We start from the raw sequence: 22510 nt of genomic DNA, 5'->3' as shown, positions 1-22510 counted from the left end.
TGAGGAGGTTACAAGGTGATCAGGTTGTCCCACAGGGGGTTCCTAGTCTTCATCCCCACTTGACAGATGAGGGAAGTGGGGCCCAGAGAAGTAAAGTGACTTGCCCAAAGTCACACAGCCTGTTACGGCATCTGTAAAATGGGGATTCATTCATTCAATCGTATTTATTGAGCACTTACTGTGTGCATTCATTCATTCGTATTTGAAAGCTTACTGTGTGCATTCATTCATTCGTTCAATTGTATTTATTGAGTGCTTAGTGTGCATTCATTCGTTCGGTCATATTTATTGAGCGCTTACTGTGTGCATTCATTCAGTCGTATTTATTGAGCGCTTACTGTGTGCTGTCATTCATTCAACCGTATTTATTGAGCGCTGTGTGTATTCATTCATTCAGTTGTATTTATTGAGCACTTACTGTGCATGCATTCATTCAATCATATTTATTGAGCGCTTACTGTGTACATTCATTCATTCAATCGTATTTATTGAGCGCTTACTGTGTGCATTCATTCATTCGTACTTATTGAGCGCTTACTGTGTACATTCATTCATTCAATCATATTTATTGAGCGCTTACTGTGTGCATTCATTCATTCGTACTTATTGAGCGCTTACTGTGTGCATTCATTCATTCGTACTTATTGAGCGCTTACTGTGTGCATTCATTCATTCAATCATATTTATTGAGCGCTGTGTGCATTCATTCATTCGTATTTATTGAGCGCTTAGTGTGCATTCATTCATTCATATTGAGCGCTTACTGTGTGCATTCATTCAATCATATTGAGTGCTTACTGTGTGCATTCATTCATTCAACCGTATTTATTGAGTGCTTACTGTGTGCATTCATTCATTCGTTCAATTGTATTTATTGAGCGCTTACTGTGTGCATTCATTCAATCATATTTATTGAGCGCTTACTGTGTGCAGAGCACTGTACTAAGCGCTTGGGAAGTACAACTTGGCAACATGTAAAGACGGTCCCTACCCAACCCACGCGGGACAGCCTGATCACCTTGTATCCCCCCCAGTGCTTAGAACAGTGCTTTGCACATAGTAAGCGCTTAAGCACACAGTAAGCGCTCAATAAATGATTGAATGAATGAATGTATATGTTTGTACATATTTATTACTCTATTTTACTTGTCCATATTTACTATTCTATTTCTTTTATTTTGTTAATATGTTTCGTTGTCTGTCTCCCCCTTCTAGACTGTGAGCCCGCTGTTGGGTAGGGACCGTCTCTAGATGTTGCCGACTTGGACTTCCCAAGCACTTAGTCCAGTGCTCTGCACACAGTAAGCGCTCAATCAATACGAATGAATGAATGAACAAACGGCATTCTAATAATAGCACTAATGATCCCCAGGGGAGATGGCGGAGGAGAAGGTCCTGGTGACGGGCGGCGCCGGCTACATCGGCAGCCACACGGTGCTGGAGCTGCTGGAGGCGGGCTACGTCCCCGTGGTCGTCGACAACTTACACAACGCCATCCGGGGTGAGGGGGGCCGTGGCGGCCGGAATCCCCCCCCAAAAGGGGCGCGTCGCGGGGGGGGGACGGTCCCTCACGGAGGCTTCGTCTTCCCCGTGCAGGGGCCGGGGGCGTCCCCGAGAGCCTGCGCCGCGTGGAGGAGGTCACGGGGAGGACCGTGGAGTTCGAGGAAGCGGACATACTGGACGGGGCGGCCCTGCGGGCGCTCTTTGAGAAGGTAAGGGGGACGGGGACGGGGACGGGTGCCAGCCGCGCCCCAATCCCCGACTGGGGTGGTGACTCGGGAGGGCACCGAGAAGCAGCGTGGCTCGGTGGAAAGAGCCCGGGCTTTGGAGTCAGAGGTCATGGGTTCAAATCCCAGCTCCGCCAATAGCCAGCTGTGTGACTTTGGGTAAGTCACTTCACTTCTCTGGGCCTCAGTGACCTCATCTGGAAAATGGGGATTAAGACCGTGAGCCCCCCGATCACCTTGGAACCTCCCCAGCGCTTAGAACGGTGCTCTGCACATAGTAAGCGCTTAATAAATGCTATTATTATTATTATTATTATCCCGGCTCCACCAATTGTCAGCTGGGTGACTTTGGGCAAGTCACTTCTCTGGGCCTCAGTGCCCTCATCTGGAAAATGGGGATTAAGACCGTGAGCCCCCCGTGGGACAACCTGATCACCTTGGACCTCCCCAGCGCTTAAAACAGTGCTTTGCACATAGTAAGCGCTTAATAAATGCTACTAGTATTATTGTTATTATCCTGGCTCCTCCAATTGTCAGCTGGGTGACTCTGGGCAAGTCACTTCTCTGGGCCTCAGTGCCCTCATCTGTCAAATGAGGATTAAGACTGTGAGCCCCTTGTGGGACAACCTGATCACCCTGTAACCTCCCCAGCACTTAGAACAGTGCTTTGCACATAATAAGCACTTAATAAATGCTATTATCATTATTATTGTTATTGTCCCGGCTCCACCAATTGTCAGCTGGGTGACTTTGGGCAAGTCACTTCTCTGGGCCTTCTAGACTGTGAGCCCACTGTTGGGTAGGGACTGTATATGTTGCCAACTTGTACTTCCCAAGCGCTTAGTACAGTGCTCTGCACACAGTAAGTGCTTAATAAATGCCGTCATTATTATTATTACCGGGAAACCGGCCGGGGTCAGGGAGAGCCTCTAACGCCGTCCCCCGCCCCGTCCACCGCAGCACCACTTCACGGCCGTGATCCACTTCGCGGGCCTGAAAGCGGTGGGAGAGTCGGTGCGGAGACCCCTGGACTACTACCGCGTCAACCTCACGGGAACCATCCAGCTGCTGGAGGTGGCCGAGGGGCCCGTGGGGGGGCCACGCCGGGGCTTTTGGGGGGGGGGGGGGTCCGGACGGAGCCGGGGGACCCTCGGGCAGAAGTCGGGCCTGACTCGCCGTCCCCCGCGGCCCCCAGACCATGCGCGCCCACGGGGTGCGGAAGCTGGTTTTCAGCAGCTCGGCCACGGTGTACGGGGCCCCCCGCTACCTCCCGCTGGACGAGGGCCACCCCGTCGGGGGCTGCACCAACCCCTACGGCAAGTCCAAGTTCTTCATCGAGGAGATGGTCCGGGACCTGTGCCGGGCCGAGGAGGTGAGCGGGGCGGGGGGGACGGCTAGGCGGGGGCGGAGGGTCCCGCGGCCCCCTTCCTCCCTCAGCGCCCTCCTCCTCGCCCGCGCCAGGGCTGGCAGGCCGTGCTGCTGCGTTACTTCAACCCCACCGGGGCCCACCCGTCGGGCCGCCTCGGCGAGGACCCCCAGGGCATCCCCAACAACCTGATGCCCTACGTCTCGCAGGTGAGGGGGCCGGGGGGCAGGCGTGCGGGGGCAGCGGGGCTTTCGCGGAGGGGCGTCCCTCACGGCCCGGCCCCTCCCCGCAGGTGGCCGTCGGCCGGCGGGAGATCCTGAGCGTCTTCGGCAACGACTACGCCACGGAGGACGGGACAGGTGGAGCGTGCGGCCCCCCTCTCCGGGCGGCGGGGGGCACGGGGGGGCCGGGAGGGAGGGTGACCCCCGTCTCGTCCCTCTCCCGCCAGGCGTCCGCGATTACATCCACGTGGTGGACCTGGCCAAAGGTCACATCGCTGCCCTGGGGAAGCTGAAGGAAAACTGCGGCTGCAAGGTCGGGGGGCACCGGGGAGGGAGGCCGGACTCGGGGGGCGACGGGGACAGGCTCCTGAGCGGCTTCTGTCCCCGCAGGTCTATAACCTGGGCACGGGCACCGGCTACTCGGTGCTGCAGATGGTCGGGGCGATGGAGAAAGCGTCGGGGAAGACGGTGAGCCCTCCCTCCGCCTCTCCCCGGGCGGCGGGGCCCCCCTGCCCGGCCGCCCCCCGCCGCCTGACCCCTCTCTTCCAGATCCCCTACAGGGTCGTGGCCCGGAGGGACGGCGACGTGGCCGCCTGCTACGCCGACCCCAAGCTGGCCGAGGAGGAGCTGGGCTGGAAGGCCGCCTTCGGCCTGGATAAGATGTGTGAGTGGCCGCCGCCGCCCTGCTGGCTCTGCAGGCGGGAGCCCGGGGGGGTCCTGACCCGCTTCTCGCCCCGCAGGTGAGGATCTGTGGCGTTGGCAGAAGAACAACCCTCACGGCTTCAGCGCCACGGCCTGAGGGGGTGCCGGCCAGGAACAGGGCGGCGCAACCGCGTCTCCTTCCCCCCGGTAGCCCGGGACCCGCCGGGCAGCGGTCACCCCTGCCTCGGTGGGCCGCCCGACTGTCTCGATCCCACCCCACCCCATCGCTCCTTCTCCGGGGGCACCCGCCTACCTCACGTCGCCCCAGGGAGGGTCAGTCCCTGCCCCTCTTCCCACCTGGGGTCCGTCCCCTTCCCCTTGCGGGACCAACTCCAGGGGCCGGGGGGACTCCACAGTCCCCCCCTCAGCGACCAAAAGACGGGAACAAGGCTGGGGCGGGGATGACGGGACACAGGGACCACGTTCAGAGCGCAGCTGGGTAACCCCGATTAACTTATGATGCAGCAGACACCTTCCACGGGGGCTGGCAATAAAGTTTCTTACGTTTTCTCCACGCTGGAAACCGTGCCCCGGTGGCGTCAGCCCCTCTCTCCTCCCCTGCCTCGCCGCGGGGAAGGGAAGACAGAGCAGCCTGGGGAGGCGGGGGAAAGGTCTGCTTCCTTTATTCTCCAATCTGATTCTGGAACACAAAACGGCCGGACCACGCGCAGGGAAGACGAGAGAGCCCCAGCCCGGCCCCGTGGGGGGACCGGGGGTCCGGCGGGCCGTCTCCCCCGGGCCTTCCCCGCTCCCTCGGGGGGGACGGTGGGGTCGAAGCTCTCCTGCCGCGGCCCCTCTCCCGCCGGCCGAGGCCGCCCGGTTGGCTCCGGTTTCCTCGGTCGGAGGGGGCCCGGCCTAGACGGGGTGGGGTGGGATGGGGGGGATGCCCCTTGCCGGCAGGGGAGGGGGAGAGGCGAGCGGGGCGGCGGGCCCGGGCCCCTCCGAGGAGGAGGAGGAGGCAGCAGCGAGAGGCCCGGCGGCCCCGCTCCGGGGGCCAGACGCGGACGGACACATTCACGGTCGTGAGGGGCCCGGGGCGGGCCGATTGGAAAGCTACCAGGACGCGGGATTATCGTGACGGAGACAAACGGGAAGCGGGGAGGGGAAGGGGCGGTCCACCAGGACGTGCGCTAGCGGGGCCCGGCGGCCACGGCCCGGGGAGGACAGGGCAAGGCCGCCGCCGCCGGCCGCCGGCCGGGTCCGGGGGTCGTGCTGCTTCCTGAGTGGACTGGCGGCCCAGGCCCCGGCGAGGGCCGCCCCCGAGGGGGCCGGGGACGGGGCGGGACGGGGAGCGGGGCGGAGGCTGGTTGCCATGGCTTCCGGCGGGCGGAGAGCGGAGACGGTGCCCACCGTCCCCGGCCTCTCCCCGTGACCGTGGGGGGGGGGGGGGGGGGGGGGGCTTCCGCTAGACCCGGGGCAGCAGCTTCTCGATGAACTCCTTCACGGCGGCCATCTCCTGGGTGACAAGCAATCGATCAATCAATCAATCAATCGTACTTATTGAGCGCTTACTGTGTGCACAGCACTGGACTAAGCGCTTGGGAAGTCCAAGTTGACAGCATGTCGAGACGGTCCCTACCCAACAGTGGGCTCACAGTCTAAAAGGTGACTATGTTGCCAACTTGTACTTCCCAAGCGCTTAGTACAGTGCTGTGCACACAGTAAGCGCTCAGTAAATACGATTGATTGATTGATTACCCGGGGGGCTGGGGGACGGTTACAGCGACAACCGTGCCGGTTGGTGATCGCTCACTGTGGGCCGGGCACTGTACTAAGCGCCAGGGCGGATACGGGCAAATTGGGCTGGACGCGATCCCCGTCCCAGGTGGGGCTCACAGCCTCGATCTCCATTTTACAGATGAGGAAACTGAGGCCCAGAGAAGTATCCCGCTGTTGGGTAGGGACCGTCTCTATATGCTGCCAACTTGGACTTCCCAAGCGCTTAGTACAGTGCTCGGCCCACATTAAGCGCTCAATAAATACGACTGATGATTGACTGGTTGGACTTCCCAAGCGCTTAGTACAGTGCTCTGCCCACAGTAAGCGCTCAATAAATACGACTGAATAGAAGTAGAGAAGTAGCCCGCTGTTGGGTAGGGACTGTCTCTATATGCTGCCAACTTGGACTTCCCAAGCACTTAGTACAGTGCTCTGCACACAGTAAGTGCTCAATAAATACGACTGATTGATTGGACTTCCCAAGCGCTTAGTACAGTGCTCTGCCCACCGTAAGCGCTCAATAAATACGACTGAATAGAAGTGACTTACCCAAGGTCACAGAGCAGACAGGTGGCGGAGCCAGGATTGGAACCCGTGACCTTCTGACTCCCAGTTCCGGGCTCTATCCACAGTCTAGCCTTCTAGACTGTGAGCCCGTTGTTGGGGAGGGGCCGTCTCTAAATGTTGCCGACTTGTACTTCCCAAGCGCTTAGTACAGTGCTCTGCACACAGTAAGCGCTCAATAAATACGATTGAATGAATGAATCCACTGTGCCATCAGCTGAACTCTGGGACGGAGGCGGGGGGGTGCCCGGGGGCCGGTTATCTGGGTTCCAGAGGGGTGTTGGGTGGGGGGCAGGAGGGAGAGGGGCACAGTGCTTTGCACATAGTAAGCGCTTAATAAATGCCATTGTAATCATTATTATTATTATTATTATTGTTATTATTATTATCATTGCCCAGGCTTCAAGGGGAGGAGACGGGACCAATTATCTGGGCTCCCTCTGGACTATAAGCTCGTTGTGGGCATTGCACTCTCCCAAGCGCTTAGCACAGTGCTCTGCACACAGTAAGCGCCCAATAAATACAACTGACCAGAGAAGCAGCGTGGCTCAGTGGAAAGAGCCCGGGCTTTGGAGTCAGAGGTCACAGGTTCAAATCCTGCCTCCACCAGTTCAGCTGTGTGACTTGGGGCAAGTCACTTCACTTCTCTGGGCCTCAGTTCTCTCATCTGTCAGTTGGGGATGAGGACCGTGAACCCCACTGTGGGACAACCTGATCTCCCCAGCGCTTAGAACAGTGCTTTGCACATAGTAAGCACTTAAATACCACCATTATTATTATTATTATTACTGTCATCTGTGTGACTTTGGGCAAGTCACTTCACTTCTCTGGGCCTCAGTTCCCCGACCTGTAAAATGGGGATGAAGACTGTGAGCCCCCCAGGGGACAACCTGATCACCTTGTAACCTCCCCAGCGCTTAGAACGGTGCTTTGCACATACTAAGCGCTTAACAAATACCACCATTATTACTGTCAGCTGTGTGACTTTGGGCAAGTCACTTCACTTCTCTGGGCCTCAGTTCCCCATCTGTAAAATGGGGATGAAGACTGGGAGGCCCCCGGGGGACAACCTCATCACCTAGTAACCTCCCCAGAGCTTAGAACGGTGCTTTGCACATAGTAAGCACTTAACAAATACCACCATTATTATTATTATTATTATTACTGTCAGCTGTGTGACTTTGGGCAAGAAGTCACTTCACTTCTCTGGGCCTCAGTTCCCCCACCTGTAAAATGGGGATGAAGACTGGGAGACCCCCGGGGGACCACCTGATCACCTTGTAACCTCCCCAGCGCTTAGAACAGTGCTTTGCACATAGTAAGCGCTTAACAAATACCACATTATTATTATTACTGTCAGCTGTGTGACTTTGGGCAAGAAGTCACTTCACTTCTCTGGGCCCCAGTTCCCCCACCTGTAAAATGGGGATGAAAACTGGGAGCCCCCCGGGGGACAACCTCATCACCTTGTAACCTCCCCAGGGCTTAGAACAGTGCTTTGCACATAGTAAGCGCTTAACAAATACCACATTATTATTATTACTGTCAGCTGTGTGACTTTGGGCAAGAAGTCACTTCACTTCTCTGGGCCTCAGCTGTCTCATCTGCAAAATGGGGATGAAGATCGGGAGCCCCCCACCGTGGGACAGCCCCATCACCTCGTAATCTCCCCAGCGCTTAGAACAGTGCTTAGTAGGCGCTTAATAAACGCCGTCGTTATCATTATTATTATTATTATTCCTGGTTCTGGGGGGAAGGGACTCTGCCGGACGGGCGGTGGTGGCAGGGGAGGGCGGAGGCGCGGGGGGCGTTGGCTGACCTGCGGGCAGGAGCCGTGCATGACGCCCGGGAAGGTTTTGAACTGGACCCGGGACGGGGTGACGACGGACTTGAGCTTCTCGGAGGTCAGGGCCCCGAACCGCACGGGGATCATGGGGTCCAGCTCCCCGTGGCACTGCAGGATGGCGATGTCCCTGTTGACGCCGCCGTCCGCCGCCTGCAGCCGGGAGCCGCCGCCGCCGCCGCCGCGGCGGCCGCGGTCAGCGAGCTTCGGGGCGGGGGGGCGGGCCCGCCCCCGCTGAGCGCCGAACCGGCGCCGCGACGGTCCCGACTCGCTGACCGATCGATCGATTGATTGATTACCTGGGGGAAGGCGCGGTGCAGGGGGAGCCAGCAGCTGAGCGCCACGATGCCGGCCAGCTGGTGCGGGCAGGTGAGAGCCGTGTACAGGGAAAGCGCCCCGCCCTGCGGCACACGCCCAAGGCAAGGGACCACTCCTTAGCGCCTCGCCCCCCGCCTCCGCCCGGGCCCCCCGTCCCCCCCCGTCCCCCCCGCTCACCTGCGAGAAGCCCCCCAGGACGATGCGATCCGGGGGGATCCCGCTCTTGACTTCGTGCTCGATGAGGGCCTTGACTGCGGCGGGGGAGAGAGAGGAAGGCGGGCGGAGGCCGGAGGCCGGGGGTCAGGTGGGGGACGGACGGCGGGGACGGCCCGGGGGGTGGGGATGCTTCCCAAACCCGGGCCCGGCTTACTGTTCTCCGCCGCTTTCTTGATCCCCGCCTCATCCTCCGGGGAATCCGGACTCAGCCCCATCAGGTCGAACCTGCCCGGACGAGATCCCGCGGCGGGGCTCGGCCTCCCGTCGCAGCCCCGGAGCCGAGGCCCGAATCCACCCGCCCCGCCTCCCTCCTCGACCGAAAGCTCCTCGGGGGCAGGGAGGGCGGCTCTATATGTTGCCGATTTGTACTTCCCAAGCGCTTAGTCCAGTGCTCTGCACACAGTAAGCGCTCAATAAATACGACTGATGATGATGATGATGCGCCCCCGCCCCCGTCTCCCCCGCCCGGAGCACTGACCAGGAGGGCATCACCATCTTCATGTTGAGGGTGACCGGGATGCGAGGTCTGCGGAGAGATGGGCGGGAAGGGGAGGTAAGCGGAGCCAAGGGATTCCCCTTCCCTCCCTGCAGGGAAAAGGGCGAGGGGAGGGCGGGGCGGGATTAGGACCCCAGGGGCCCGGCCCGTGTTTGCCGCGTTGCCCGTGTTTGCTGCGTTGCCCGGCGACGGGGCCGGTGCCCGCGGCGGCTGCGGGCAGCGGGGGCCGAGGCGGCAGGGGCCCAGCTGACTTGGTGAGTGACCCCGGCAGGGAGGGGGCAGAAAGGAGGTAGCCCACCCACTGGGTACTTCATCCATCCTTCTAGACCGCGAGCCCGCCGTTGGGTAGGGACCGCCTCGAGAAGCGGCCCGCTTGGACTCCCCCCGCGCTTAGAACAGTGCCCGGCACACGGTAAGCGCTCGATCAACACGACCGAACCAACAAAAGCAGCGTGGCTCAGCGGGAAGAGCCCGGGCTTTGGAGTCGGAGGTCGTGGGTCCCAATCCCGGCTCCGCCGGTTGTCGGCTGTGTGACTTTGGGCAAGTCACTTCACTTCTCTATGCCTCAGTTTCCTCAACTGTAAAATGGGGGTGGAGGCTGGGAGCCCCCCGTGGGACAACCTGATCACCTTGTAACCTCCCCAGCGCTTAGAACAGTGCTTTACACAGAGTAAGCGCTTAATAAATGCCGTCATTATTATTATTATAACCTGATTTCCTTGTATTTGCCCCAGTGCTTGGCACATAGCAAGCACTTAACAAATACCACCTCCTCCAGGAGGCCTTCCCAGACTGAGCCCCTTCCTTCCTCTCCCCCTCACCCCCCCATCCCCGCCATCTTACCTCCTTCCCTTCCCCCACAGCACCTGTATATATGTATATATGTTTGTACATATTTATTACTGTATCTATTTTATCTATTTATCTATCTATTTTAGACTGTGAGCCCACTGTTGGGTAGGGACTGTCTCTATATGTTGCCAACTTGTACTTCCCAAACGCTTAGTACAGTGCTCCGCACACAGTAAGCGCTCAATAAATACGATTGATGATGATGATGATTTATCTTACTTGTACATATCTAATCTATTTATTTTATTTTGTTAGTATGTTTGGTTTTGTTCTCCATCTCCCCCTTCTAGACTGTGAGCCCGCTGTTGGGTAGGGACCGTCTCTATACGTTGCCAACTTGGACTTCCCAAGCGCTTAGTACAGTGCTCTGCACACAGTAAGCGCTCAATAAATACGATTGATTGATTGACTGACTGAAAGGAGGGAGCCCACCCATGCAGTGGGTACTTCATCCATCCTTCTAGACCGTGAGCCCGCCGTTGGGTAGGGACCGCCTCGAGATGCGGCCCGCTTGGACTTCCCCGGCGCTTAGAACAGTGCCCTGCACACGGTAAGCGCTCGATAAGTGCTTTTAGACTGTGAGCCCGCTGTTGGGTAGGGACTGTCTCTCTATGTTGCCAACTTGTATTTCCCAAGCGCTTAGTACAGTGCTCTGCACACAGTAAGCGCTCAATAAATCCGACTGATGATGACGATGATGATAAATACCAAGGAAAGGGAGGAAGCGAGGGCGAGAGGGGTGGTCCCCGGCTGCAGCCCGCGATTTTTTCCCTCGCCCCGATCCGCCGCCCCCCGCCCCTTCGGACACTCACGCGTGGGGACAGATGTATTTGATGTAGGGCAGGCGGATGGAGGACAGCGCGTCGGCCCAGCTGTGGCTGAGGGAAGGAGGGAGGAATGGAGGGAGAGAGAAGGGAGAGGAGCGGCCGGCTGAAGGGCTTCTCCGTCCCCTTCCGCATCCCTCCGCATCCCTCCCCACCGGACACCTCATTCCCGCTCGCTCGCTCGCTCACCCCGTGTCTCCGAGTCCGTGCAGGAAAATGACCTGGGGAGAGGAACAGATTCAGGGCTGAGAATTCAGGCTGGGAGGGCACGGGACGGGATGCTGGGCCCACTGTCGGGTAGGGACCGTCTCTCTGTGTTGCCCACTTGGACTTCCCAAGCGCTTAGTCCAGTGCTCTGCACACAGGAAGCGCTCAATAAATACGAATGAATGAATGAATACGATTGATTGAGAGGCGGCACTCGGGGCGGATCCCAGAGAAGCAGCGTGGCTCAGTGGAAAGAGCCCGGGCTTTGGAGCCGGAGGTCACGGGTTCCAACTGCCGGCGGGGTGACTTTGGGCGAGTCACTTCACCTCCCTGGGCCTCAGTTCCCTCATCCGGAAAACGGGGATGAAGACTTGGGGATGAAAATGGAGATAAAGCGCTTAGTACAGTGCTCTGCACACAGTAAGCGCTCAATAAATACGACTGATGACTGGGAACCCCCCGTGGGACAACCTCATCACCTTATAATGATGGCATTTGTTCAGCGCTTACTATGTGCAAGGCACCGTTCGAAGCGCTGGGGAGGATACAAGGTGATCAGGTTGTCCCATGGGGGGGCTCAGTCTTCATTAATTTATTTTACCATTACATCTCTAGTCTATTTATTTTATTTCGTTAATATGTTTGGTTTTGTTGTCTGTCTCCCCTTTCTAGACTGTGAGCCCGCTGTTGGGTAGGGACTGTCTCTAGATGTTGCCAACTTGGACTTCCCAAGTGCTTAGTACAGTGTTCTGCACACAGTAAGCGCTCAATAAATACGACTGATTGATTCATCCCCATTTTACAGATGAGCGAACAGAGGCCCAGAGAAGTGAAGTGACTTGCCCAAAGTCACACAGCTGACAACTGGCAGAGTCAGGATTTAATAATAATAATAATAATAATGGCATTTATTAAGCACTTACTCTGTGCAAAGCACTGTGCTAAGCGCTGTGGAGGATACAAGGTGATCAGGTTGTCCCACGGGGGGCTCACAGTCTTCATCCCCATTTTCCGGATGAGGGAACTAAGGCCCAGAGAAGCGAAGTGACTTGCCCAAAGTCACACAGCTGACACCTGGCAGAGCCAGGATTTGAACCCATGACCTCTGGCTCCCAAGCCCATGCTCTTTCCACTGAGCCATGCTGCTTCTCTAACCTCCCCAGCGCTTAGAACAGTGCTTTGCACACAGTAAGCACTTAATAAATGCTATCACTATTATCATTATAATATTCTTCTAGACTGTGAGCCCGCTGTTGGGTAGGGACCGTCTCTATATGTTGCCGACTTGGACTTCCCAAGCGCTTAGTCCAGTGCTCTGCACACAGTAAGCGCTCAATAAATATGATTGAATGAATGAATGAATGAATATTATTATTATTCCACAGGGGATACTATTATTATCATTATACTATTCTTCTAGACTGTGAGCCCGCTGTTGGGTGGGGACCGTCTCTATAAGTTGCCGACTTGTACTTCTCAAGCGCTTAGTCCACTGCTCTGCATGCAGTAAGCGCTCAATACGATTGAATGAATGAATATTATTATTATCCCACAGGGGATATCATTATTATTATTATTATTATACTATTCTTCTAGACTGTGAGGCCGCTGTTGGGTAGGGACTCTCTATAACTTGCCGACTTGGACTTCTCAAGCGCTTAGCCCAGTGCTCTGCACGCAGTAAGCGCTCAATACGATTGAATGAATGAATGAATGAATATTACTATTACCCCACAGGGGACATTATTATTATTATCATTATTATACTATTCTTCTAGACTGTGAGCCTCCTGTTGGGTAGGGACCGTCTTTCTATGTTGCCGACTTGGACTTCCCAAGCGCTTAGTCCAGTGGTCCGCACGCAGTAAGCGCTCAATAAATACGATTGAATGAATATTATTATTATCCCACAGGGGATATTATTATTATCATTATACTATTCTTCTAGACTGTGAGCCCGCTGTGGGGTAGGGACCGTCTCTATAAGTTGCCGACTTGTACTTCCCAAGCGCTTAGTCCAGTGCTCTGCACGCAGTAGGCGCTCAATAAATACGACTGAATGAATGAATGAATATTATTATTATCCCACAGGGGATACTATTATTATCATTATACTATTCTTCTAGACTGTGAGCTCGCTGTTGGGTAGGGACCGTCTCTCTATGTTGCCGACTTGGATTTCCCAAGCGCTTAGTCCAGTGCTCCGCACGCAGTAAGCGCTCAATAAATACGATTGAATGAATGAATGAATGAATGAATGAATGAATGAGTATTATTATTCTATATAGGGGATAGTGATCCGGCTCTCCCCGTTCCCGACACCCTCCCGCCTGACTCCCAATTTCCCCAGAATCCCCGAGGCCAGTGACTCGGTGGCGGTGGCGGGGTGGGGTGGGGGGTGTCTCCCCCAGCCCCCTCTTACCGCTGCCGTCTCCCGCTCGGCTCCAGCGACAGTCACGGCGTCGGCGAGAAGGGGGACAGACATGTTGTTACCGCACATACACCGGGCGGGACGGCCGCGTCGCTCCTGCCGGGGAAGAGGTGCGGGGGCTAGACCGTCGGCCCGCCGTCGGGTGGGGGACCGGCTCTACAGGTTGCAAACTTGGACTTCCCAAGCGCTTAGTACAGTGCTCTGCGCACAGGAAGCGCTCAATAAATACGAATGAATGAATGAATGAATGAAAGGAGCTCGGCGCTCCTCCCAGCCGGCCGGTCGGTCGTACTTAGGGAGCGCTTAATGGACGCAGAGCGCTGTAAGAATAATAATAATGATGGCATTTACTAAGCGCTTACTATGTGCAAAGCTCTGTTCTAAGCGCTGGGGAGGTTACAAGGTGATCAGGATGTCCCACGGGGGGCTCACAGTCTCCATCCCCATTTTACAGGTGAGGCCACTGAGGCCCGGAGAAGTGAAGTGACTGGCCCAAAGTCACCCAGCTGACAAATTCAAAATAAAATAAATAGAATAAATATGGACGAGTAAATACGCACAAACATATATACAGGTTGTCCCACGGGGGGCTCCCAGTCCTCCTCCCCATCTGACAGATGAGGGAACTGAGGCCCAGAGAAGTGAAGTGACTTGCCCAAAGTCACACAGCTGACAAATTCAAAATAAGATAAACAGAATAAATATGTACAGGTAAAATAAATAAATAAATAGGGTAATAAATATGTACAAACATAAATACAGGTTGTCCCATGGGGGGCTCCCAGTCTTCCTCCCCATTTGACAGATGAGGGAACTGGGGCCCAGAGAAGTGCAGTGACTTGCCCAAAGTCACCCAGCTGATAAATTCAAATTAAAATAAATAGAATAAATATGTACAAGTAAAACCAATAGAGTAATAAATATGTACAAACATATATACATATATACAGGTTGTCCCACAGGGGGTTCCCAGTCTTCATCTCCATCCCTCCGCCTCACCTCCTTCCCCTCCCCACAGCACCTGTATATATGTATATATTTGTATGTATTTATTACTCTATTTATTTATTTTATTTGTACATATTTATTCTATTCATTTTATTTTGTTAATATGTTTTGTTGTCTGTCTCCCCCTTCTAGACTGTGAGCCCGTTGTTGGGTAGGGACCGTCTCCAGATGTTGCCGACTTGGACTTCCCAAGCACTTAGTCTAGTGCTCTGAACACAGTAAGCGCTCAATAAATACGATTGAATGAATGAATGAATGCATTTTACTTGTACATATTTACTATTCTATTTATTTCGTTAATGAGGTGCATCTAGCTTTATTTCTACTTATTCTGACGACTTGACACCTGTCCACGTTTTGTTTTGCTGTCTATATGTTGCCAACTTGTACTTCCCAAGCGCTTAGTCCAGTGCTCTGCACACAGTAAGTGCTCAACAAATCCGATTGAATGAACAAATCCCCATTTGACAGATGAGGGAACTGAGGCCCAGAGAAGTGAAGTGACTTGTACATATTTACTAATTTGTTAATAGGATTTGTTTTGTTGTCTGTCTCCCCCTTCTAGACTGTGAGCCCACTGTTGGGTAGGGACCGTCTCTAGATGTTGCCGACTTGGGACTTCCCAAGAGCTTAGTCCAGTGCTCTGCACACAGTAAGTGCTCAATAAATCCGATTGAATGAACGAATCCCCATTTGACAGATGAGGAAACTGAGGCCCAGAGAAGTGAAGTGACTTGTACATATTTACTAGTCTATTTATTTTGTTAATATGTTTTGTTTTCTTCCCTGTCTCCCCCTTCTAGACTGGGAGCCCGTTGTTGGGTTGGGACCGTCTCTAGATGTTGCCCACTTGGACTTCCCAAGCGCTTAGTCCAGTGCTCTGCACACAGTAAGCGCTCAATAAATATGATTGAATGAATGAATCCCCATTTTCCAGATGAGGGAACTGAGGCCCAGAGAAGTGAAGTTACTTGCCCAAAGTCACACAGCTGACAAGTGGGATTCGAACCCAGGTCCTTCAACCCCCCCAGGCCCACGTGCTATAACCACAAGGCCACACTGCTTCTCTGGGAGCCGGGATGGTGGTGGCTCTGGCTGGGCCACAACCGCCCGATCCTCCGATTCCCTCATCCGTTCTTTCAGTCGTATTTACTAAGCGCCTACTGTGTGCAGAGCACTGTACTAGGCACTTGGGAAAGTACAATAAAACAATAAAACAGTGACGTTCCCTGCCCACAACGAGCTCACAGTCTAGAGCGGGGGTAGCAAAAGCACTGCCATCTTAGTCCAGTGCTCTGCACACAGTAAGCACTCAATAAATACGATCGATGATGATCTGTCGTCTACAAAACTTTCTCCAATGAAATTCTCCAATGCCCTGCCATGGGACAAGGAAGATTCAGGCGCTGGTGGTATCAAATATTTCTTTCTGCATCAGCTATTTAAGAGACACCTCTAAGACCGGGTTGAAAATACGATTGAGCCTTTTTCCTCTTGGCTGGGGCATCACAACACTATGTTAGGAAATATTTGGACAGTGTTAACAGCCATCGGAAAACGTTTGGTACATATTTACTACTCTTTTGATTTTGTTGATGACGTGCATCTCTAGCTTTAATTCTATTTCTTCTGACGATTTTGACACCTGTCTACATGTTTTGCCTTCCCCCCTTCAAGGCCCTGCTGAGAGCTCACCTCCTCCAGGAGGCCTTCCCAGACTGAGCCCCTTCCTTCCTCTCCCCCTCGTCCCCCTCTCCATCCCCATCTTACCTCCTTCCCTTCCCCACAGCACCTGGATATATGTAGATATGTTTGTACAGATTTATTACTCTATTTATTGATTTATTTATTTTACTTGTACATATCTAGTCTATTTTATTTTGTTGGTATGTTTGGTTTTGTTGTCCGCGTCTCCCCCTTCTAGACTGTGAGCCCACTGTTGGGTAGGGACCATCTCTCTGTGTTGCCAACTTGGACTTCCCATGCGCTTAGTCCAGTGCTCTGCACACAGTAAGCGCTCAATAAATACGATTGATTGATTGATTGATTGATTGTTTTGTTGTCTGTCTCCCCCTTCAAGACTGCGAGCCCGTTGGGCAGGAACTGTCTCTATATGTTGCCGACTTGGACTTCCCTAGCGCTTAGTCCAGTGCTCTGCACACAGTAAGCGCTCAATAAATACGATTGAATGAATAAGTTGCCAGTTCAACTCTCATCCTCTCAGGAGGGTGCAAGGGCCTTCTGGCTCAGTGGAAAGAGGCCGGGCTTTGGAGTCAGAAGTCATGGGTTCAAATCCAGCGCTTAGAACAGTGCTCTGCACATAGTAAGCACTTAACAAACGCCATTATTATTATTATTATTATTATTATTATTATTATTATTATTATTCCGGCTCTGCCAATTGTCAGCTGAGGGACTCTGGGCAAATCACTTCGCTTCTCTGGGCCTCAGTGACCTCATCTGTAAAATGGGGATGAAGACTGTGAGCCCCCCGTGGGACAACCTGATCACCTTGTGACCTCCCCAGCGCTTAGAACAGTGCTTTGCATATAGTAAGCGCTTAATAAATGCCATCATTATTATTATTATTATTATTACTGTTCTCCTCCGCAGCTCTGGGCCTCTGAGCCCCCTCCTCTCTCTTCCTTTCCCGCATCCTGCCTCTTCACCCAAATCCTGCTTCCCCTTCCCCGCCGCCCCCCTCCAGGAGGGGAAGGAGCCGCTTCCTCTTCCGGAGCTCCTCACCATCCTGGCCAGTAATAATAATAATAATAATAATAATAATAATAATAATAATAATAATAATAATAATAATAATGATGGCATTTATTAAGCGCTGAGCACTGTTCTAAGCGCTGCCAGCGGTTCTGATTCCCTGAGGAGCCCAGTAGACTCCACCTCTGCCCCGGTCTTCTTCCCGCCAAAACGGGGACTGCGGTTTTCCCGTCCGGCTTCCGCGGGCTCCTCGGCTCTGTCTGCTGTGTGACCCTGGGCAAGTCACTTTACTTCTCTGTGCCTCAGTTACCTGGTCTTTCATTCCATCGTATTTACCGAGAACATACTGTGTGCAGAGCCCTGTACTAAGCGCTTGGGAAGTACAATTCAGCAACAAACAGACAAATCCCGGCTCTGCCACTTGTCAGCTGTGTGACTTTGGGCAAGTCACTTCACTTCTCTGGGCCTCAGTTCCCTCATCTGGAAAATGGGGATGAAGACTGTGAGCCCCCTGTGGGACAACCTGGTCGCCTTGTAGCCTCCCCAGCGCTTAGAACAGTGCTTTGCACATGGTAAGCGCTTAATAAATGCTATTATTATTATTCTCGGTGCCTCAGTCACCTCATCTGTAAAATGGGGATTAAGACTGCGAGCCCCATGTGGGACAAGCTGATCCCTTGTAACCTCCCCAGCGCTTCAAACAGTGCTTTGCACATGGTAAGAGCTTAATACATGCCATCATTATTAAGCGCTCAATAAATACGGCTGAACGAACGAATGAATAAAATGGGGGTTGGGATGGTGAGCCCCACGTGGGACGGGGACTTTGTCCCACTCGACTTGCTGGTATCCACTGCAGTGCTTAGTACAGAGTCTGGCACCTAGTAGGCGGTGATCAGGTCCCACCCTGAGGATGCTGAGGGGGGGCCCCGGATGGCGGCTCCTGGGACACCCCGTTTCCACCCACTCCCCATCCCCGACCCCCGGGGAGGCTTCACAATGGGACACCCCAACTGGTCTCTCTTCTCCCCAGGGTTTGGGGCAGTGGGACACCCCATCACGTCTTTCCTTCCCCCGGGATTTGGGGGAATTGGACACCCCATCTGGTCTTTCCTTCCCCTGGGGTTTGGGGCAGTGGGACACCCCATCTGGTCTTTCCTTCCCCAGGGATTTGGGGAAATTGGACATCCCAGCTGGTCACTCCTCCCCCGGGGTTTGGGGCAGTGGGACACCCCATCTGGTCTTTCCTTCCCCCGGGATTTGGGGGAATGGACATTCCAACTGGTCACTCCTCCCCCTGGGCCTGCAGGCAATGGGACACCCCATCTGGTCTTTCCTTCCCCCGGGATTTGGGGGAATTGGACATCCCAACTGGTCACTCCTCCCCTGGAGTTTGGGGCAGTGGGACACCCCATCCGGTCTTTCCTTCCCCTGGGATTTGGGGAAATTGGACATCCCAACTGGTCACTCCTCCCCCGGGATTTGGGGGGATTGGACATCCCAACTGGTCACTCCTCCCCTAGAGTTTGGGGCAGTGGGACACCCCATCTGGTCTTTCCTTCCCCCGGGATTTGGGGGATTGGACATTCCAACTGGTCACTCCTCCCCCTGGGCCTGCAGGCAATGGGACACCCCATCTGGTCATTCCTTCCCCCGGGGTTTGGGGGAATTAGACAACCCAACTGGTCACTCCTCCCCCGGGATTTGGGGGAAGTGGACATCCCAACTGGTCACTCCTCCCCCGGGGTTTGGGGCAGTGGGACACCCCATCTGGTCTTTCCTTCCCCGGGATTTGGGGGGATTGGACATTCCAACTGGTCACTCCTCCCCCTGGGCCTTCAGGCAGTGGGACACCCCATCTGGTCTTTCCTTCCCCCGGGATTTGGAGGGATTGGCCATCCCAACTGGTCACTCCTCCCCCGGGGTTTGGGACAGTGGGACACCCCATCTGGTCTTTCCTTCCCCAGGGATTTGGGGAAATTGGACATCCCAACTGGTCACTCCTCCCCCTGGGCCTGCAGGCAATGGGACACCCCATCTGGTCATTCCTTCCCCCGGGGTTTGGGGGAATTAGACAACCCAACTGGTCACTCCTCCCCCGGGATTTGGGGGAATTGGACATCCCAACTGGTCACTCCTCCCCCGGGGTTTGGGGCAGTGGGACACCCCATCTGGTCTTTCCTTCCCCGGGATTTGGGGGGATTGGACATTCCAACTGGTCACTCCTCCCCCTGGGCCTTCAGGCAGTGGGACACCCCATCTGGTCTTTCCTTCCCCCGGGATTTGGAGGGATTGGCCATCCCAACTGGTCACTCCTCCCCCGGGGTTTGGGACAGTGGGACACCCCATCTGGTCTTTCCTTCCCCAGGGATTTGGGGAAATTGGACATCCCAACTGGTCACTCCTCCCTCAGGGTTTGGGGCAGTGGGACACCCCATCTGGTATTTCCTCCCCCATTGGACATCCCAACTGGTCACTCCTCCCCCGGGGTTTGGGGCAGTGGGACACCCCATCTGGTCTTTCCTTCCCCCGGGATTTGGGGGAATTGGACATAAAACTGGTCACTCCTCCCCCTGGGCCTGCAGGCAATGGGACACCCCATCTGGTCTTTCCTTCCCCCGGCATTTGGGGGAATTGGACATCCCAACTGGTCACTCCTCCCCCCGGGGTTTGGGGCAGTGGGACACCCCATCTGGTCTTTCCTTCCCCCAAGATTTGGGGGAATTGGACATCCCAACTGGTCACTCCTCCCCCCCGGGGTTTGGGACAGTGGGACACCCTATCTGGTCTTTCCTTCCCCCAAGATTTGGGGGAATTGGACATCCCAACTGGTCACTCCTCCTCCCAAAAGTTTGGGGCAATGGGACATCCCAACTGGTCACTCCTCCCTCCCAAAGGTTTGGGACAGTGGGACACCCCGTCTGGTCAATCCTCCCCCCAAAGGTTTGGGGCAGTGGGCCATCCCAACTGGTCCCTCCTCCCCCCTGGGCCTGCAGGCAATGGGACACCCCATCTGGTCACTCCTCCCCCCCCCCCCACATTTCAGGCAGTGGGACACCCCATCGGGTCACTCCTCCCCCCGGGATTTGGGGCAATGGGCCATCCCAACTGGTCCCTCCTCCCCCCCTGGGCCTGCAGGCAATGGGACACCCCATCTGGTCACTCCTCCCCCCCCCCCATTTCAGGCAGTGGGACGCCCCACCGGGTCTCTCCTCCCCCCGGGCCTTGTGGCAATGGGTCACCCCATCGGGTCACTCCTCCCCCCGAGGTTTGGGGCAATGGGCCATCCCATTACTCTATTTATTTATTTATTTTACTTGTACCTATCTATTCTATTTATTTTATTTTGTTAGTATGTTTGGTTTAGTTCTCTGTCTCCCCCTTTTAGACTGTGAGCCCCCTGCTGGGTAGGGACTGTCTCTAGATGTTGCCAATCTGGACTTCCCAAGCGCTTAGTCCAGTGCTCTGCACACAGTAAGCGCTCAATAAACACGATTGATGATGACGATGATGATCTGGTCACTCCTCCCCCCGGGGTTTGGGGGCAGTGGGCCATCCCGTCTGGTCTCTGTTCCCCCCCCAGAGGTGTGGGGCAATGGGCCATCCCGTCTGGTCACCCCCCTCCCCCGGGGTTCGGAACAATGGGCCATCCCGTCTGGTCTCTCCCCCCCCCCCCGAGTTTTGGGGCAATGGGCCATCCCACCTGATCCCCCTCCCCCGGGGTCTGGAACAATGGGCCGTCCCACCTGATCACTCCTCCCCCCCGAGTTTTGGGACAATGGGCCGTCCCACCTGGTCACTCCTCCCCCGGGGTTTGGGGCGATGGGACATCCCAGCTGGCCTCTCTTCCCCCCGAGGTTTGGGACAATGGGAAATCCCAACTGGTCACCCCCTCCCCCGGGGTTTGGCACAATGGGACATCCCGTCTGGCCTCTCTTCCCCCCGGGGCTTGGAACAATGGGACATCCCGTCTGGTCTCTCTCTTCCCCCCGAGGTTTGGGACAATGGGACATCCCAACTGGTCGCTCCCCCCCCCCGCGGAATTTGGGGCAATGGGCCATCCCATCTGGACTCCTCTCTCCCCCCCCCCCGGGACTGCGGGCAAATGGGACATCCCAACTGGTCAGCCCTCCCCCGGGGTTTGGGGCAGTGGAACATCCCATCCGGTCTGTCGCCCCCCAGCGGACAATGGGACCTCCCGTCCGGCACCCCCCCCCCCCCCCGCCCACGGCCCCAAATGGGACGTGCCACCCGTGCGCCGCGCCCCCCGCGTCCCCTCCCGGGGGGACTCACCTCTTCGTCCGCCGGTCGGGCCCGCGCTCCTCGCCCCCCGCCCGCCCTCCCACCCCCGTCCCTTCCCCTCCCCGCCGGAACTTCCGCCGGGTCCCCGGGGAGCGCTGGGGGGCGCCGCCGGAAGTGGGCTCGCGCTCCGGCCGGAAGTGGGGAACCGGAAGTGGGTCGCGGGGAGGACGGGCGGGGGAGGCCGCCATCTTGGAGGTGGCAGGGGGCGTCGCCTCAGGAAACCCAGGCCAGCCGGCTAATGATGATAATGGCTATTATTAATAATACAGGTTATTATCAATAATACAGGTTATTATTAATAATAATGGTATTATTAATGATAACGATTATTGTTAATGATTAATGATAATTATAATCGACTATCAATAATGATGGTTGTTATTAATGTTTAATAATTATTATTGATGATGATTAATAATTATTATTATTGATGATGATTAATAATAATTAGTATTGATGATGATTAATAATAATTGTTATTGATGATCATTAATAATAATGATTATTATTGATGATTAATAATTATTATTGATGATGCTTAGTAATAATGATTATAATTGATGATTATTACTGATGATTGATAATGATGATTATGATTAATAATAATGATCATTATTAATGATTAGTAACGGTCATTATTAGTGATGATTATTGCTGATCATGGTGGACAGTAATAATGATTATTAATAACGGTGATGAATATTAATGATGACTGTTGCTCATAGTGATGAGCGTTAATAATGATTATGAATAACAATAATTATCACCAATAATGACCATTACTAATAATAACGATCATTATTAATAATAATCATTATTAGCAATAATGATGGTTGGTTGATGTTAATTATTAATGGTAATATTAATCATTAATTAATATTTAGTGTTACTGATGAATGATCTTACTGATAGTTACAATCGATAACAATGATTATTTTTATGATCGTTGTTATTAATGACTACTATCAATAACAGCCATTATTAATGGTAATAATCATA

The 22510-nt window shown here is 54.5% G+C and overlaps 2 protein-coding genes across 3 annotated transcripts; one reads left to right on the top strand and one right to left on the bottom strand.

Moving 5' to 3' along the window:
- GALE (UDP-galactose-4-epimerase) lies at window positions 1–4530 on the top strand. The gene is made up of 11 exons (XM_038758161.1): window positions 1–15; window positions 1373–1501; window positions 1597–1712; window positions 2688–2801; window positions 2923–3099; window positions 3189–3302; window positions 3386–3452; window positions 3542–3627; window positions 3705–3782; window positions 3864–3978; window positions 4055–4530. Exons 2-11 carry the CDS (start codon window positions 1378–1380, stop codon window positions 4111–4113), a joined length of 1050 nt encoding a protein of 349 aa, XP_038614089.1. The 5' UTR covers window positions 1–15; window positions 1373–1377; the 3' UTR covers window positions 4114–4530.
- Window positions 4531–5404: 874 nt separating this feature from the next.
- Window positions 5405–21536, bottom strand: LYPLA2 (lysophospholipase 2). 2 transcript variants are annotated; one of them, XM_038757861.1, is made up of 10 exons: window positions 21503–21536; window positions 13478–13582; window positions 11038–11069; window positions 10837–10902; window positions 9155–9202; window positions 8831–8901; window positions 8638–8711; window positions 8442–8543; window positions 8119–8295; window positions 5405–5472 (listed from the first exon to the last, which is right to left on the bottom strand). In XM_038757861.1, the coding sequence occupies exons 2-10, from the start codon at window positions 13553–13555 to the stop codon at window positions 5422–5424; spliced, it is 699 nt and encodes a 232-aa protein (XP_038613789.1). In that variant the 5' UTR covers window positions 13556–13582; window positions 21503–21536; the 3' UTR covers window positions 5405–5421. The 2 variants fall into 2 exon arrangements, with proteins under 2 accessions (XP_038613789.1, XP_038613790.1); XM_038757862.1 differs by having other exon boundaries at window positions 8119–8253.
- Between the last annotated feature and the right edge of the window lie 974 nt (window positions 21537–22510).

Source organism: Tachyglossus aculeatus, chromosome 16 (genome assembly GCF_015852505.1).
Source record: "Tachyglossus aculeatus isolate mTacAcu1 chromosome 16, mTacAcu1.pri, whole genome shotgun sequence".
Classification (NCBI taxonomy): Eukaryota; Metazoa; Chordata; class Mammalia; order Monotremata; family Tachyglossidae; genus Tachyglossus; species Tachyglossus aculeatus.
The sequence above is the reverse complement of the archived record's forward strand: the minus strand, read 5'-3'. Positions and strand labels throughout refer to the sequence as shown.